General features: G+C 36.8%; 1 protein-coding gene and 1 long non-coding RNA gene across 7 annotated transcripts in view; both read right to left on the bottom strand.

Moving 5' to 3' along the window:
• The window catches only part of XPR1 (xenotropic and polytropic retrovirus receptor 1), a 223,780-nt gene that overhangs the window by 60,989 nt on the left and 146,776 nt on the right, over window positions 1-16,015 (bottom strand). For 4 of the 6 annotated variants that reach the window (XR_014816379.1, XR_014816378.1, XR_014816380.1 and 1 more), the window contains exons 7-9: window positions 15,565-15,646; window positions 3,875-4,065; window positions 3,483-3,662 (exon numbers count right to left, since the gene is read on the bottom strand). Coding sequence is in view for 1 of the 6 variants with exons in the window: in XM_003130352.7 (XP_003130400.6) it covers window positions 3,483-3,662; window positions 3,875-4,065; window positions 15,565-15,646 (453 nt within the window). In the remaining 5 variants the exon portion in view is untranslated. Of the gene's footprint in view, window positions 1-1,208; window positions 2,152-2,986; window positions 3,663-3,874; window positions 4,066-15,564; window positions 15,647-16,015 lie in introns of those variants that run through there. The other 2 variants (XR_014816381.1, XR_014816382.1) reach the window with 2 other exon arrangements.
• On the bottom strand, window positions 6,042-10,982 carry LOC146400167 (uncharacterized). The gene is made up of 2 exons (XR_014816407.1): window positions 10,076-10,982; window positions 6,042-8,424 (listed from the first exon to the last, which is right to left on the bottom strand). It is a non-coding gene; the product is annotated as an uncharacterized LOC146400167 (long non-coding RNA).

Here is a 16,015-nt window from a genome sequence, read left to right as displayed (position 1 = left end):
AAGGATCCGGCGTTGCCATGAGCTGTGGTGTAGACTGCAGATGTGGCTCGGATCTGGCGTTGCTGTGGCTCTTGTGCAGGCCAGCAGCAACAGCTTTGATTAGACCCCTAGTTTGGGAACCTCCATATGCCGAGGGTGCGGCCCTAAAAAGGCAAAAAGACAAAAAAAAAAAAAAAAAAAAAGAAAAAAGTAAAGGAAAAAGGAAATGCAGTTTACTTTAGGAGGAGGCTTTAAGAAAAGTTATATGAGAGAAATACAGGGTGGAAACACTTGTTAATTCACTAGAATAAGTCTAAGGGTAAGTTTTCTCAGTGAAATTTGAATTAAAATACATCAATAGGTCAATTAATATTAAAATAATCTATAAACAACATTTTTATTATTTACAATTATTATTACAAATGTAACAAATCACAACGCTTCTTTCTGTATTTCACTGCTTCTGACAGTATATTCTATTATTCTCTTATTTTTTCTTGTATCATCACTGCTAACCAATTCCATCAAGTCCTCATTTATTAAGACACAGCAGATGCACAGATAAATTCTACTCAATGGGGAGTAATTATTCTTCTAATAAGAATAACTGGTCATGCATGAATCATAACAGCTTCCTATTTAAACAAAGAAGGATGCAGTGAAGAAATGCTCACTTAGCACATAATATACACAACTGTATTATTTTGCTATTGCAATGTTGCACTCAAATATGAGTTTTCTGAGACTTTCAAATCTCATTGGAAAATAACTTTATAGAGATTTCACAACAATTTAGGAAGGAACAATAGGTATTTATAATCTTTTTTTTTTTTGTCTTTTTAGAGCCGCACCTGTGGCATATAGAGATTCCCAGGCTAGGGGTTGAATTGGAGCTGCAGCTGCCCGCCTACACCACAGCACAGCAACACAAGATCCGAGGCACGTCTGTGACCTATACCACAGCTCACAGCAATGCTGGATCCTTAACCCACTGAGCGAGGCGAGGGATCAAACTGTGTCCTCATGGATACTAGTCAGATTTGCTTCACTGAGCCACGATGGGAACTCTCTAGGTACTTATAATCTTAAAGGTATTTCCTTGTAACCAGAATATTACATTTTTTATGCAAATGGCATAGTTTTAAAACTATACAAAATCTAGTAATACAGGGACAAATAATCTCCAAATAAGAAAGGTAATCTAATATTGCTGCACTAACTGGAAATGATTTATTTTTAGTATAAATTTCAAGACAGAAAAAAATGCCTTAAATTTTTCTATCTTATAAAAAAATTCTTAAAAAGCATGTTTTCTAGACAATGACAAGACACAAGACACATTAAGGGTGATGATATAACTTATGATTTACCAAAATACTCTTTTTCTTTTTACAGCTGTGCCTGCAGCATATGGAAGTTCACAGGCTAGGAGTTAATGGCAGCTGCAGCTGCAGGCCTATACCACAGCCACAGCAATGCTGGATCCAAGCTGCACCTGTAACCTACACTGCAGCTTGTGGCAACGCTGGATCCTTAACCCACTGAGCAAGACCAGGGATCAAACCCATATTCTCACAGAGACTATGTTGGGTTCTTAACCTGCTGAGCCACAATGGAAACTCGAATTTATCAACATACACTTGAACATCTAAGTTCTACACTCAGAATTTAAACTCAAAATTAGGCCTACTAGTGTTACTTAAAGGGAATGATTTGCTCTTTTACTTATTTATATTTAACAAAGTTGATGGAAAAGAGGGAGACTCTCAATTTGTGATAACAATCCTAGTGGAAGAAATAAGAAATATAAATAAATGCACAACTTTGGGAAAAAAACCCAAGATTTTGGCCACTTTATTATTTTGAGAGCAATAAGTACAAATTTATTTGCTTATATTGGTAATAAATATAAATACTTACTTATATTGGAACATGGGTTGCTTTTAAATTTGCTGAGTGCTTACTATGTTTTTTTAATAGGAAAGTCATATTTTATGTCTTTTGATTTTAAAAAATTTAGTTAATGTTATTTAGAGAGAGTATACTGCTAAGAACAACAACAGGGAGTTCCCGTTGTGGCGCAGTGGTTAATGAATCCGACTAAGAACCATGAGGTTGCGGGTTCAATCCCTGCCCCCGCTCAGTGGGTTAACGATCCAGCGTTGCCGTGAGCTGTGGTGTAGGTTGCAGACGCGGCTCGGATCCTGCGTTGCTGTGGCTCTGGCGTAGGCTGGCGGCTACAGCTCCAATTAGACCCCTAGCCTGGGAACCTCCATATGCCACAGGAGTGGCCCAAAAAAACAGCAAAAAGACAAAAAAAAAAAAAAAAAAAAGAACAACAAAATTCTGCTAATTCTAATGGGCATAAAAAAGGAAAAGAAATAAAAACTACTGTTTTCAAGGCACTATGTTTTATAAGGTGAAAAAAATGAGACAATAATTATTGGAATTCGGCAATTTTGTGGGGATTGGTCAATTTCATCGCTAATCTTCACTGTCAGTTGTAATTCATAATCTAAGAAATAATTACATGAAATTATCAATGATACTGATTTTCAAAATAACAGTTTGGTAAACTGGGGAGTAAGCAGAAGTTCCTTCCCAGGGCAATCTTTACAATACACTCAAAAACACAGCTACCATTTTTGAAGGATATTCTATATCCTTATGCTGAGATTGCTTGATTTTGAGATCATTAATAGGTAAAGTAGAAGAAGAAATAGAATTATAAACAAGAACCAAAGTCAATTTTTCAAGTTAAGTTTAGTGATAAGACAAGATATTCCCACTGTTTTAGAGAATCAATTCTTCATAAATTAAAAATGTTTTGGTTGACCCCTTACAGCAATTTTGTTTTTGTTTTTTTAGGGCAGTACCTGCGGCACATGGAGATTCCCAGGCCAGGGGTCAAATGAGAGCTGTAGCCGCTGGCCTACGCCACAGCCACAGCAACGCCAGATCCGAGCCGCGACTGCAAACCACACCACAGCTCACGGCAACGCCGGACCCTTAACCCACTGAGCAAGGCCAGAATTGAACCTGCAACCTCAGGGTTCCTAGTCAGTTTCGTTTCCACCACGCCATGACGGGAACTCCGCCTTATAGCAATTTAACAGGGAAATAATAGTTTTACCACTTTAAAAAAAAGGAAACAAAGTTCTACATGTTATCACAGCTGATTAAATAATCTGTCAAGTATTATGAATTATTATTATGACTAAATGAATTATATGAATTTGCAAAATCATTTCAATATCTGGAGTTCATACCCCATTTTAGGAGAAATAAGCACAAGTGCTTTTCCCAGGGTCACTATGCTGCCCAACATCAGGTGTACCAATCACACTGTGTTCTTTGTCCCTACAGCTGGGGTACCACTCATTCAGACTACAATGTGAACATGCCTTCTGGAGTTGTGCAATACAGAAGCTTTGGTATCATTCTGGAGGAAGCCAATGACTAATATGCTACCCTACAAATGATACACAAATTTTTGGACTTACCAGCAGTTTAAGCAGCCAAAACCGGGATTTGTAATAGAAAGTTTTGGTGGGGTTGATGAGAAAGAAAACCATAAATCCATAAAGGACAAGTGGGTATACATATGTGGGGATGATGCTAATTGGAGCAAAGAAGCATGCCAGAAGGCTCAGGCACCACAATATCCCAAGGAATCCAGCAATCTGATAAAGGATGGGAAAGACAAAAAGAAAGAAAATTATTTTTATTTTTACCATTACTCAGAAATATCTTTAATAAAACAAAGTAAGAAAAATGTTTAACTATGAATTCAATTAATCCTCTTCAAAGAGAAAACAGATTTTAGCACCAACTAAACCAGCTATATAGCTACTGCAAACAATATTCAAGGGACTTTATGTCTTGCTTTGATTACCTCAAAGAGATGCTGATGAGACAAATTGCTTCTCGGATTAAGTTCAAAGATGAGCACATGATTTACTCCAGCCTGTCTCCAACCATATGTGTTGATGCCCAGTAGAAAAAGGAATTCAATCAGAAGAAAGCCACCCCGATAGATTCTTATCAAGGGCCATATACTTCTATCTGTTTCAAGTTTAAATACAGCTGAAAGAATATCAATTGATTAGTTAGAAAATCCATAATGTCTCCTTTTTCTTTTCTCTTAATTCTCAATGATATAGCCCTTGCATAAGGATTTTTAATAAATAAGTCCTAAATCTAGGTTATCTCAAGAGGCTGCTAGACTTGCTTTGAGGTTCTTCCTCTTCTTCAGCTCACTCTGCAAAATTCCCCCAGAATAATTTTCCTAAAATTTCACTTACTGCATACTAGCCCATGGTGAAGTACTTTAAAACCATTAGATCACTTCTGCCAGCTGGGAATTTCTGGCATGACACAACTTTTTTGGCTTTGTTTTGTCCATTATTAAACTGGATATAGCAATGCCTACCTCACAGAGCTGCTACGAAAATTAAAATAGTATACATGAAAGCAATGTGAAAACTGAAATGTTTTCACATTTAACAACAGTTAGTATTTACAGAATGCTTACTATGTACTTAGGCTTGTTCTCAGTATTTTTACATATAACAATTCATCTAATCTTCACAGTGGTTCTGTGAGTTAAAAACTATTATCTTCATTTGATTAATGAGGAATCTACAGCACAGAGAGGTTAAGTAATTTGCTTAGCGTTACCAAGCTAGTATAGGGCAGAGTCAAGATTTTTAACTTAAGACAGTTTCGCTCCAAAGCCCACACTCCTAATTACCACATTCAATTGCCCATATGCCCATACAAATGTTCAGTATCACTATTATCATATAGCTCTCCAATAATTAAAACATTTAAACACTTTAGTCTCACAATTCAAGTTCTTTACAATCTGATCTCTTAACTCACTTTTCCCACTTACCTTATAGTGCTCCTAAATTAATTCTTATCTCCTGATAGATTTTACTATCCTTCTAACATGTTTGCTTTTCACAATTGCATATGTTACTTCCTGTACCTAAAGTGGCCTTGTTCTTTCTTTTGACCAAGTCCACTTCTACTTATTTAAGAGCCAGATCCTCATCTGTTTATAAATTCATTGAATCAATAAGTTTCATTTTGAGTCTACTATGTGCCAAGCATTTCAATTTGGCTACCAATTTCTCAATTTTCCAAATAACTATTAAACTTACTATTAGTACTACTCATTTGAAATTTAATTATATATCTTATACATTTAATTTAAAGATTATTATTTAATCTTTGTATTCTCTATAGTACATGACATACTTAATAATTTTAAAATAACATGGCAGGAGTTCCCTTGCGGCTCAGTGGGTTAAGGAACCAGCACTGCCACTGCTGTGGATCACAACCAATCTCTGGCCTGGGAACTTCTTTTTTTTTTTTTTTTTTTGTCTTTTTGCCATTTCTTGGGCCGCTCTCGCGGCATATGGAGTTTCCCAGGCTAGGGGTCTTATTGGAGCTGCAGCCGCCGGCCTACGCCACAGCCACAGCCACGCCAGATCCAAGCTGCATCTGCAACCTACATCACAGCTCACAGCAACGCCAGATCCTAAACCCACTGAGCAAGGCCAGGGATTGAACCTGCAACTTCATGGTTCCTAGTCGGATTCGTTATCCACTGCGCCACAACGGGAACTCCCATGGCCTGGGAACTTCCGCATGCCACGAATGTGGCCAAAATATTAAAACAATTAAAAAATAAAAATAACAGTGTAGAGAAAGCCTCTGCTTTGGAGTCAAATACTACAGACCTATCTTTACACAAATTCTAGCTTTACTAGGGCAAATTATTTAATTTTTCTAAGTCTCAGTTTCCTTCTTGGTCAATGGGGATACTATCTATTCTCATAAATTTGTTAAGATTAAATTTGAACAACATATATTAAACGCCTAAAACAATCTTTGGCCCATTCTGAGTATTTAATTTCCAATTTCTTTTTCCTTTTACTTGATGAAAATTCATTTTTTTCATTAATTTGACAAATATTTATTAGGTGCCTACTATGTGTGACATCATTCTAAAAGCTGGAGATTCAGTAATGAACAACAGACAAAACACCTGTTTTCAGGAAACTTCTATTCTGTATAATGTCAGACAGTGACATAAGGGTTTCCAAGGGAAAAAAAGGTAAGCGGATAAAGAATGTTAGGTGTTATTTTGGGTAGGATGGTCAAGAAGACCTCTCGGAAGAAGACATTTATAGAGACCTTAACAAAACAGACTGAATCGTGTGCTTATCTGGAGGAATAGGGCTCCAAGGAGAGGGAAAGTACAAACGGCCCTAAAAGCAGGTATGAGCTTCGTGTAGTTTAAGAACAGGAAGAAGCCCAGGGCCACTATGAATGGAATGAATGAGAGGTAAAGGGGCAAAATGTTATCTAGAGGCAGATTAGGTAGGACTTGGTAGTACTATGTCAAAACTTAAGCTTTTACTCACATATGTGAAGCCAATAAAAGGTTTTGCACATAAGTAATACAACCAGACTACTAATTTTAAGGGGCTGCTCTAGCTGTCATATGAAGAACATATTGCAAAGGAACAAGTATGGTAGGAAAAAAATTAGGAGGCTAAACATTTTTAAAAAATACATACATATGGTTGTAAATCCAGATTCTCAAGCAAAGACCAGAGATACAACACAACAGTCAGAAACAAAAATAATAAATATAAATCCCAAAGAATATATAATAAAACTACTAGAGCTAATAAATTCAGCAAAGTTGCAGAGTACAAGATCAATATACAAAATTCACAAAATTCTTTTTATACACCAGCAATGAACAACATAAAATGAAATGAAATGAAGGAAATAATTCAAATTACAATAGCAAACAAAAGAAAAAACACCAAGGAATAAATTTTAATCAAAGGTGACAAGACTTGTACATTGAAAAGTACAAAACACAACTGAAAGCAATTCCATGTTCATGGACTTGAAGACTTCGTATTATTAAAATGGCTGTGCTATTCAAAACATTCTACAGGTTTAATATAATCCATATCAAAATTCTGATGGTCTTTTTTTTTGCAGAAATGAAAAAATCGATACCTAAATTCATATGGAATTGCTAAAGGCCCCAGACAGTCAAAACAACATTGAAAAATAGAAGAACAAAGTTGGAGGACTCATAATTCATTATTTCAAATTTTACTACAATAAAACAGTATGGTACTAGAGTAAAAAAAAAAAAAACAAATGGAATAGATTGAGAATTCAGAAATAAATTTATACATCTATGGTTGATTTTCAATAATGGCATCAAGACCACTCAATGAAAAAGAAAATTCTCTTCAACAAATAAATGGTGCTGGGACAACTGGATATCCATAGGCAAAAGAATGAAGTTGAACCCATTCCTCATACCATATACAAAAAGTAGTTCAAAATGGATCATAAGCCAAATATAAAAGCTAAAACCACAAAATCCTTAGAAAAAAATATAAGGGTAAATCTTCAGGACCCTGTATTTGGCAATGGATTCTTACATATGACACCAAAAACATAACAACAATAAAAGTAGATAAAATGGACCTCAACAAAATTAAAAACTTTTGTGCATCAAAGGACATTATCAAAAAAAGTTAAAAAAAAATCTAACGAATGAGAGAAAATACTTGCAAATCATGTACTGATTAAGGGTCTAGTGTCCAGGATATATAAAAAATCTCTTAACATAACAATAAGAAGACAATTAAAAAATTGGGCAAAGGACGTGGATAGACATTTTTTCAAAGAAAACATACACATAGCCAATAAGCATGCTCAGTATCATTAGTCATTAGAAAAATGCAAATCAAAACTATAACAAGATACTACTTCACACCAACTAGGATGGCTACAATTTTAAAAAAAAGGAAAGAAATCACAAATGTTGATGAGGATATGGAGAAAACGGAAAAATCTTAAAATGGTGGGAAGAGAATATGGTGCAGCCTCTGTGGAAAACAATTTGATGGTACCTCAGAAAGTTAAAAAGAATTATCATATAACTGAGCAATTCTACTCACAGGCATGTATCCAAAAGAATTGAGAACAAGTACCTAAACAAATCCAAGTATATGTATGTTCATAGAAGCAAAATTCCTATTAGCCAAAAGGCAGGAACAACCCAGCATAATACATATTTGGTTTTGGTAGATATTGCCAAACAATTCTTCAAAGTACTATGCCCATTTCCACTCATTCACTTTAATATCTTCATGGTATCCCACTCTAAGGGTAATATCATTTATTTTCAAAAAATAGTTCCTAATTGACAGACATCTGAAAGGTTTCTAGGATTTTTACCATTATAAACAAAATGGCAGTGAATATCCTCCTTTCATATATGTCTTTGCACCCATGCGCAAGTTGTTTGTAGGGTAAATTTCTAGAAATAAAATTGCTTAATTAAAGTGATTACAGGAGTTCCCGTCGTGGCACAGTGGTTAACGAATCCGACTAGGAACCATGAGGTCGTGGGTTCGGTCCCTGCCCTTGCTCAGTGGGTTGACGATCCAGCATTGCCGTGAGCTGTGGTGCAGGTTGCAGACGCGGTGTGGATCACGTGTTGCTGTGGCTCTGGTGTAGGCTGGTGGCTACGGCTCCGATTCGACCCCTAGCCTGGGAATCTCCATATGCCGCAGAAATCGCCCAAGAAATAGTAAAAAAACAAAACAAACAAACAAACAAACAAAAAAAGTGATTACGTAAAAATTTTAATATATGGAGTTCCCATTGTGGCGCAGCGGAAATGAATCCAACTAGGAACCATGAGGTTGCAGGTTTGATCCTTGGCCTCGCTCAGTGGGTTAATGATCAGGCGTTGCTGTGAGCTGTGGTGTAGGTTGCAGGCATGGCTTGGATCCGACGTTGCTGTGGCTCTGGCATAGGTCAGCAGCAACAGCTCCGATTGGACCCCTGGCCTGGGAACCTCCATATACTGCAAGTGTGGCCCTAAAAAGGGAAAAAGACAAAAAAAAAAAAATTTAATATACTCTACCAAATTATCCTCTAAAGAGACTGAAACAACTAATAATACTCACTACTAGTGTATGAGTACCTGCTATTTCTCATTCTTATATGCACTTTAAATGGCCAAACTCTTTGTCAAACCAAAAAGTGAAATATGACATATTGTAATTATATTAGTATAGGTTACTAGGAAACTATAAGAACAAGTTTTTAAAAATCTACACAGGAAACCTTTTCATCGTCATAATGCTAAATATCTGGAATATGTGAATTTCAGAGAAATTATTAAATATTAAGTCATGTCCCCTTGAGAAACCACAGCAATTATGCACATTTTTATGTGAATGTTTGAAAAAAGGAATCATGCTTGTACATGCTTTACTATTGCTGTGTTTCTCTCTCAATTCTCAACTCTGTTATCTTTATGCAACTGCTGGGAGATAAATAAAGATAGACAGTTGGCTTTAACTATGTTTACCCTACCTCCCCCCATAGACACACCAAGATCAAACAAAGAAGGGTTCCAAGAACATAAATGCACAACATTAAATGCATAAATAGTATACTTTAGCAAATAAATCAGACTGTCTCACAAAACATAAGCTATATATATATATATACGAACGGAAATAAAACCCCAACCTTGTCCCTGAATTTAGGAAAATTTCAATTCATTCACAGAAAAAGAATGGAATTTGTCTATCAATTCTCATGTCTTATTTAATGATGGTGATGATGCTCACCACCATGAGCACCATCATGCTCATCTTGAAAATAAATGAAAAAATTCCACACACAGACAAGGAAGGTTTCTCCTACATAAAGAACAATATCCATCATATATGCCACATCCTTTATATTGATGTACTCCACACCTATAAACACATTTCACTTACACTTTTTTTTTTTTTCTTTGCTAGGGTTGCACTCGCAGCATATGGAGGTTTCCAGGCTAGGGGTCTAACCAGAGCTATAGCTGCTGGCCTACGCCAGAGTCACAGCAACGCAGGATCCGAGCTGCGTGTGCAACCTATACCACAGCTCACGGCAATGCCGGATCCTAAACCCACTGAGCGAGGCCAGGGATCGAACCCACAACCTCATGGTTCCTAGTTGGATTCGTTAACCACTGAGTCACGATGGGAACTCCCAATGAGTGTTTTTTAAATTCTTTTTTTTTGCCTTTTAGGGCCACACTGGCAGCATTGGAGGTTCGCAGGCTAGGGGACAAAATGGAGCTACAGCTGCTGGCCTACACCACAGCCACAGTGATGCAGGATCCTTAACCCACTGAGAGAGGCCAGGGATCAAACCTTCAACCTTATGGTTGCTAGTCGGATTAGTTTTCTCTGCACCACAATGGGAACTCCTACTTACACTTCTTAGCTGTTATCTATGAACTGGTCTCAAGCTATATTTTCACTCTTATCCTCTAATACTCTCCTTCGCCTTAGGTGAATTTATCACTTCTCTCCCACATAAGCCACTCTCTTCTCCTATACCCTACCCTCTAGCCCAGCCAACTAAATCTCTGCTCACATGTCTCTTTCTCTCTCTTTTTAAAACTGAAGTATAGTTCATTTAGTGTTGTGTTAGTTTCAGGTGTACAGCAAAGGGATTAATTTATACATATATATATTTTTAGATTCTTTTCTCTTATAGGTTTTTATAAAATATTGAATATAATTCCTTGTGGTGTAGAGTAGGTCCTTGTTGGTTATCTATTCTATATATAGTAGAATATATATATATGTTAATCCCAAACTCTTAATTTGTTTCCTCCCTCTCCCTTCCCCTTTGATAACCATATATTTGTTTTCTATGTCTAGGGTTAATTTCTGTTTTATATGTAAGTTCATTTGTATCATTTTTTAAATTCCACATATAAGCGATATCATATGTTAGCTTGTCTTTCTCTGACTTACTTCACTTAGTATGATCATCTCTAGGTCCACCCATGCTTCTGCAAATGGCATTATTCCATTCTTTTTTTTTATTTTTTATTTATTTTTTTGTCTTTTTGCCTTTTCTAGGGCCACTCCCGCGGCATATGGAGGTTCCCAGGCTAGGGGTTGAATAGGAGCTATAGCCGCTGGCTTACACCAGAGCCACAGCAACGCAGGATCTGAGCTGCGTGTGCAACCCACACCACAGCTCACGGCAATGCCGGATCCTTAACCCACTGAGCAAGGCCAGGGATCGAACCCACAACCTCATGGTTCCTAGTTGGATTCATTATCCACTGAGCCACGACAGAAACTCCCATTCCTTTTTTTTTTTAATGGCTGAATAATATCCCGTTGTATAAATATACCACATTCTTCTTTATCTATTTGTCTGTTAATGGTCATGTAGACATGTTTCCATGTCTAGGCTATTGTGAATAGTGCTGCAATAAACACTGGGGTGCAAATATCTTTTTGAATTACAGTGTTCTCTGGATCTATACCCAGAAATGGGATTGCAGGATCCCTAATAAACTCAGATGCTTTTGCACAGCAAAGGAAACTATAACAAAATGAAAAGACGACTTGCAGAATGGGAGAAGATATTTGCGAATGATGGGATTGCAAGGGATTAATCTCCAAAGTATATAAACAGCTCATACAGCTCAATACCAAAAAAACAAAACAACCCAATCAAAAAATAGGTAGAAGATCTAAATAGACATTTCTCCAAAGAAGACATACAGGTGATCAAAAAGCACATGAAAAGATGTTCAACATCACTAATTATTAGAGAAAAGCCAATAAAAATGACAATGAGGTACTACCACCTCATACCAGTCACCAGACCTCACACCAGGTCATCATTAAAAGTCTACAAGGAGCTCCCACTGTGGTACAATGGGATGGGTGGCATTTCTGGAGTTCTGGGATACAGGTTTAATCCCCTGGCCAGGCACAGAGGGTTAAGGATCTGGTGTTGCCATAGCTGCAGCATAGGTTATGACAGAGGCTTGGATCTGATTCCTGGGCTTGCCCAGTGGCTTAAGGATCTAGCAGTACTGTGAGCTGTGGTGTAGGTCGTGGACTAGGCTCAGATCTAGCGTTGTTGTGGCTGTGGTGCAGGCTGGCAGCTGCAGCTACAATTCGATTCCTAGCCTGAGAACTTCCATATGTCGTGGCTGTGGCCTTAAAAAGAAAAAAAAAAAAAAAAAAAAAAAAAGCCTACAAATAACAAATGCTAGAGAGGGTGGGGAGAAGAGAACCCTCCTACACTGCTGGTGGGAATGTAAATTGGTACAGCTACTATGGAAAATAGTATGGCAGTTTCTTAAACTAAAAACAGAACTACCACATGATTCTGAAATCCCATTCTTGGAATACCTTTCATTCCATCAACATCCAGTATAAATGCCATTTCTTCCATAAAGTCTTCCCTAATGCTCTCATTTGAAAGTAATCACTTGTTCCCTTGACCTGCTTAAAGAACACTTTCTATTTTGTAGTGTATTATGTTGTTTAATACAGCTTAACTTCCCTGGCATAACAATAAGCTTCATAAGGAAAGCAATTCTCTTATCTCTCTTAAGATTCAAGATACCAAGCATAATCATGGACACATAAAATTTACTTCTTGAATGAATGAATTCTAATACAACACTGAATGCTGAAGTTAATACCTTTATTAATTCCTCATTTGACAGATGAGGAAATTGTTTCAGGGAAGTGAGGTTAAGTCCTTAAAGCCAAAACAATTAACGAACTGCTGAATACAACACTTACAGGTTGCAGTGATAACACTGCTTTAAGCACATATAAAAGAAGAACTCAAATCAATAACCTAACCCTACAACCCAAGAAATGAGAAAAATAAGGAAAAACTAATTCCAGGAGTTCCCGTCGTGGCGCAGTGGTTAACGAATCCGACTAGGAACCATGAGGTTGCGGGTTTGGTCCCTGCCCTTGCTCAGAGGGTTAACGATCCGGCGTTGCCGTGAGTTGTGGTGTAGGTTGCAGACGCAGCTCGGATCCCGCGTTGCTGTGGCTCTGGTGTAGGCCGGTGGCTACAGCTCCAATTCAACTCCTAGCCTGGGAACCTCCATATGCTGCGGGAGCGGCCCAAGAAATAGCAACAACAACAACAACAACAACAACAACAAAAGACAAAAGAAAAAAGACAAAAAGACAAAAAAAAAAAAAAAAAAAAAAGAAAAACTAATTCCAAAACAAACAAACCAACCAAAAAAACCTGTTGAGCTGGGACCCACGTAAAGCCTTTTGAAGAGAAGTCAGTGTTTTTCCAAAACATCTAGCTTGATAATCTAGGGCTAGGTTTTTTTTTTTTTTTAAAACCATAGTGTTTCTATGCATTCTATATAAATAAACTGCATTCACCTCTAAAGATGTAGAACCAGATTAAAATACAATAATAAATTATACTAATATTAAATTATGAGCTTAGAGTAGACAATGATTATAACTTTTAGTAAAATTAGTGGGGAGGAGAACTCTAAAAATACAAATGAAAACAAATGGTTAATATGTAACATTCATACACACTACTTAAAAGTCATTACAACTTGGGTTATAATTTCATAATATTTAATTTGACAATCTTAATTAAGAATGTTTATGAGGAATAATGAGTTCAGTTAATTATTTCTTGAACATCTGTTGTATGTCTGGCACTACGTTAGGAATTTGAAATACAAAAATGAAAAATACAAAGTCCCTATGATCGAGATTGGTAAGTGTGACAGTGATATAAAAAACTTACTTTAAGGACTATTTGCCCTTAAAGTAAAAGTCGCCATATGCAAGAATCTTTGAGTTTTGTGTTTGTCTTTTGCTGTTTGTGTTTTCTGTGTACCATTTAATTTCATCTCTGTCCTTCTCTTCCATTCATTCAAACTTGAACCAATATTTCTGGAAACTGTACTTATTCAAGGCAATGTTCTAGGTACTACAGATACAATGGTGAACAGAAGAGACAGAAGTTCAGGCATCAGGGAACTTACATTCCACTGGGAAAGAAGATAATTAGAAACATAAATATGGAATATTATGTCATGTAAGCACAAGTGCTCCAATGAAAACTAAGGTAGACCAAAGGGCTAGAACAGGCTATTTTAGGGTAGGGAAGGCCTTAACAAGGACGTGGCATTTGAATAGAGGCTATATGAAATGAAGGAGTAAGCCAAATAGACATCCTGGAAAAGGGCCTTTTAGGCAACTGAAAAGGGTTATAGATGGGAATGAACTCAGTGTGTTCAAGGAATAGTAACCACACAAACAGGTAAGATCTTATATGCCATAGTAGGGACTTTCAATTTTATTATAAGATAAGCCATTTAACAGATTTTGAAGAGAAGACTGACATTATCTAATTTGCACTAATAAAAAAAGAGACACTGGTAGCTATAAGGAGGCAGGAGTGGCTATATGGAGCCAATTTCAGAAGGCTGTTGCAGTATCCTATGCAAAAAATGGTTGCTTAGACAAGGAGGGCACTGGTGCAGGTTGTCAGATTTGGAACGTATTTTGAAGACAGAGCAACAGGATTTGCTCATGAATTGGAGACGAGGTATGAGGGAAAAGAGAGGATAAAAAGTTTTTGTCCTGAGAAACGAGAGGTAACGCTACATGGGAAGAGAAAGCATGTTTAGGAGCAAAAAATTTGTCCATCCATGTAAGTTTGAGGTGCATATTAGACATCCAAGTAATTAAGTAGATATTATTCAGAGAAAAGAGTACATACACTTGGAAGTCATTAGCATATAGATGGAATTTATAGCCATAGGCTTGAATAAGATTGCCTAGGTAGGAAATGAATGTAGACAGAGATTTAAGGACATACTCCTTAATATTTAGATGCCAAAAGAAAAGAATATCTAGCAAAGGAAAGTGGGGAAGAACTGCCAGTAAATTTTAATAAGAAACCAGCAGAGTGTGGTTTCCCAGCAAAACCAACAGTTTCAAGAAGTAGTGATCTACAATGTCAGAGGCTGCTGAGGGGTATGTCAAATTGTTAGATGGTTTGGTAGAATTATGTTTCCCTTGTTTTTATATCATTTCTTGTCTCCAGCAATTCCTCCTATCTCTTTATAATTTTCAACTTCTATACAATAGAGTATTATATAGCCAAGTTGCTTATAAGTTAATTGTAAATAGGTTCTGGAAAGGATGTGATAGAGTCTCAGAAATGCAAAGAAAATGAGCTTAGTATAAAAACTTTGTAATATCTTATTTACTCTCATCTGTGAAGATGAGGTTCTTGATAACAGAACATTGAAAACAATGGAGAATAATGTCATAAACTAGCAATGTTTAAAGGGATACCTATACCTAAAGGGAAAAACAAAATAAAACAACCAATTAACACAGCTCTCCCCACCCATTATTTAAAAAAACAAAAAACTTAGCCCTGACACATTTCTCTTTCAATAGCTTTGGTTAGTAGTAGCTTTGGTAGTGGGACAGAATATGACATAAGTGGATTAGTAAGAATAATTTAATTTGAAATAAAAATAATCATGGAGTTCCCTGGTGGCTCTGTGTATTAAGGATTCAGTGTTGTCTTGCTGTGGCTCAGGTCATTGCTGTGGCGTGGGTCTGATCCCTGGCCTGGAACTTCTGCATGCACTGGGTACAGCTAAATAAATAAATAATATAAATTACTTACCGGCAAGCACAAGGGTAATATTCAGTACAATGAATATTCCACAAAAAAGGCCGACTCTAAAAGTAGTCCATGCTGGCGCAGGCTGTGGAGAGAAAAACAGCATTGTGAGTAAAGAGCAAAATATTGAATACATTTAAGTATATGGTATAATATATTAGAACTATAAGCCTCAAAGTTCTACCATGAAAACAAAAATATGATCAGAATGCTTATAAATCTGAACAAGAGAATCATCCTCCATTATCCTATAATACTAGAATTGAGTATTATGGGATAAATAAAGAAAACTGGGAGTGGGATTAAGATGGTGGAGGAGCAAGACATGGTGCTCACCTTCTCCCACACACACACACACACACACACACACACGACATCTACGTGTAGAACATAGAACATCTACTGATCGTTGGCAGAAAATCTTAAATTCCCAAGAGGACAGGAAACCCTCCAC

This window comes from Sus scrofa, chromosome 9 (genome assembly GCF_054392235.1).
Source record: "Sus scrofa isolate SSC_HxYL_T2T_F1_AM1 chromosome 9, Sscrofa_HxYL_maternal_Yorkshire_Landrace_v2.0, whole genome shotgun sequence".
Taxonomy (NCBI): Eukaryota; Metazoa; Chordata; class Mammalia; order Artiodactyla; family Suidae; genus Sus; species Sus scrofa.
The sequence above is the reverse complement of the archived record's forward strand: the minus strand, read 5'-3'. Positions and strand labels throughout refer to the sequence as shown.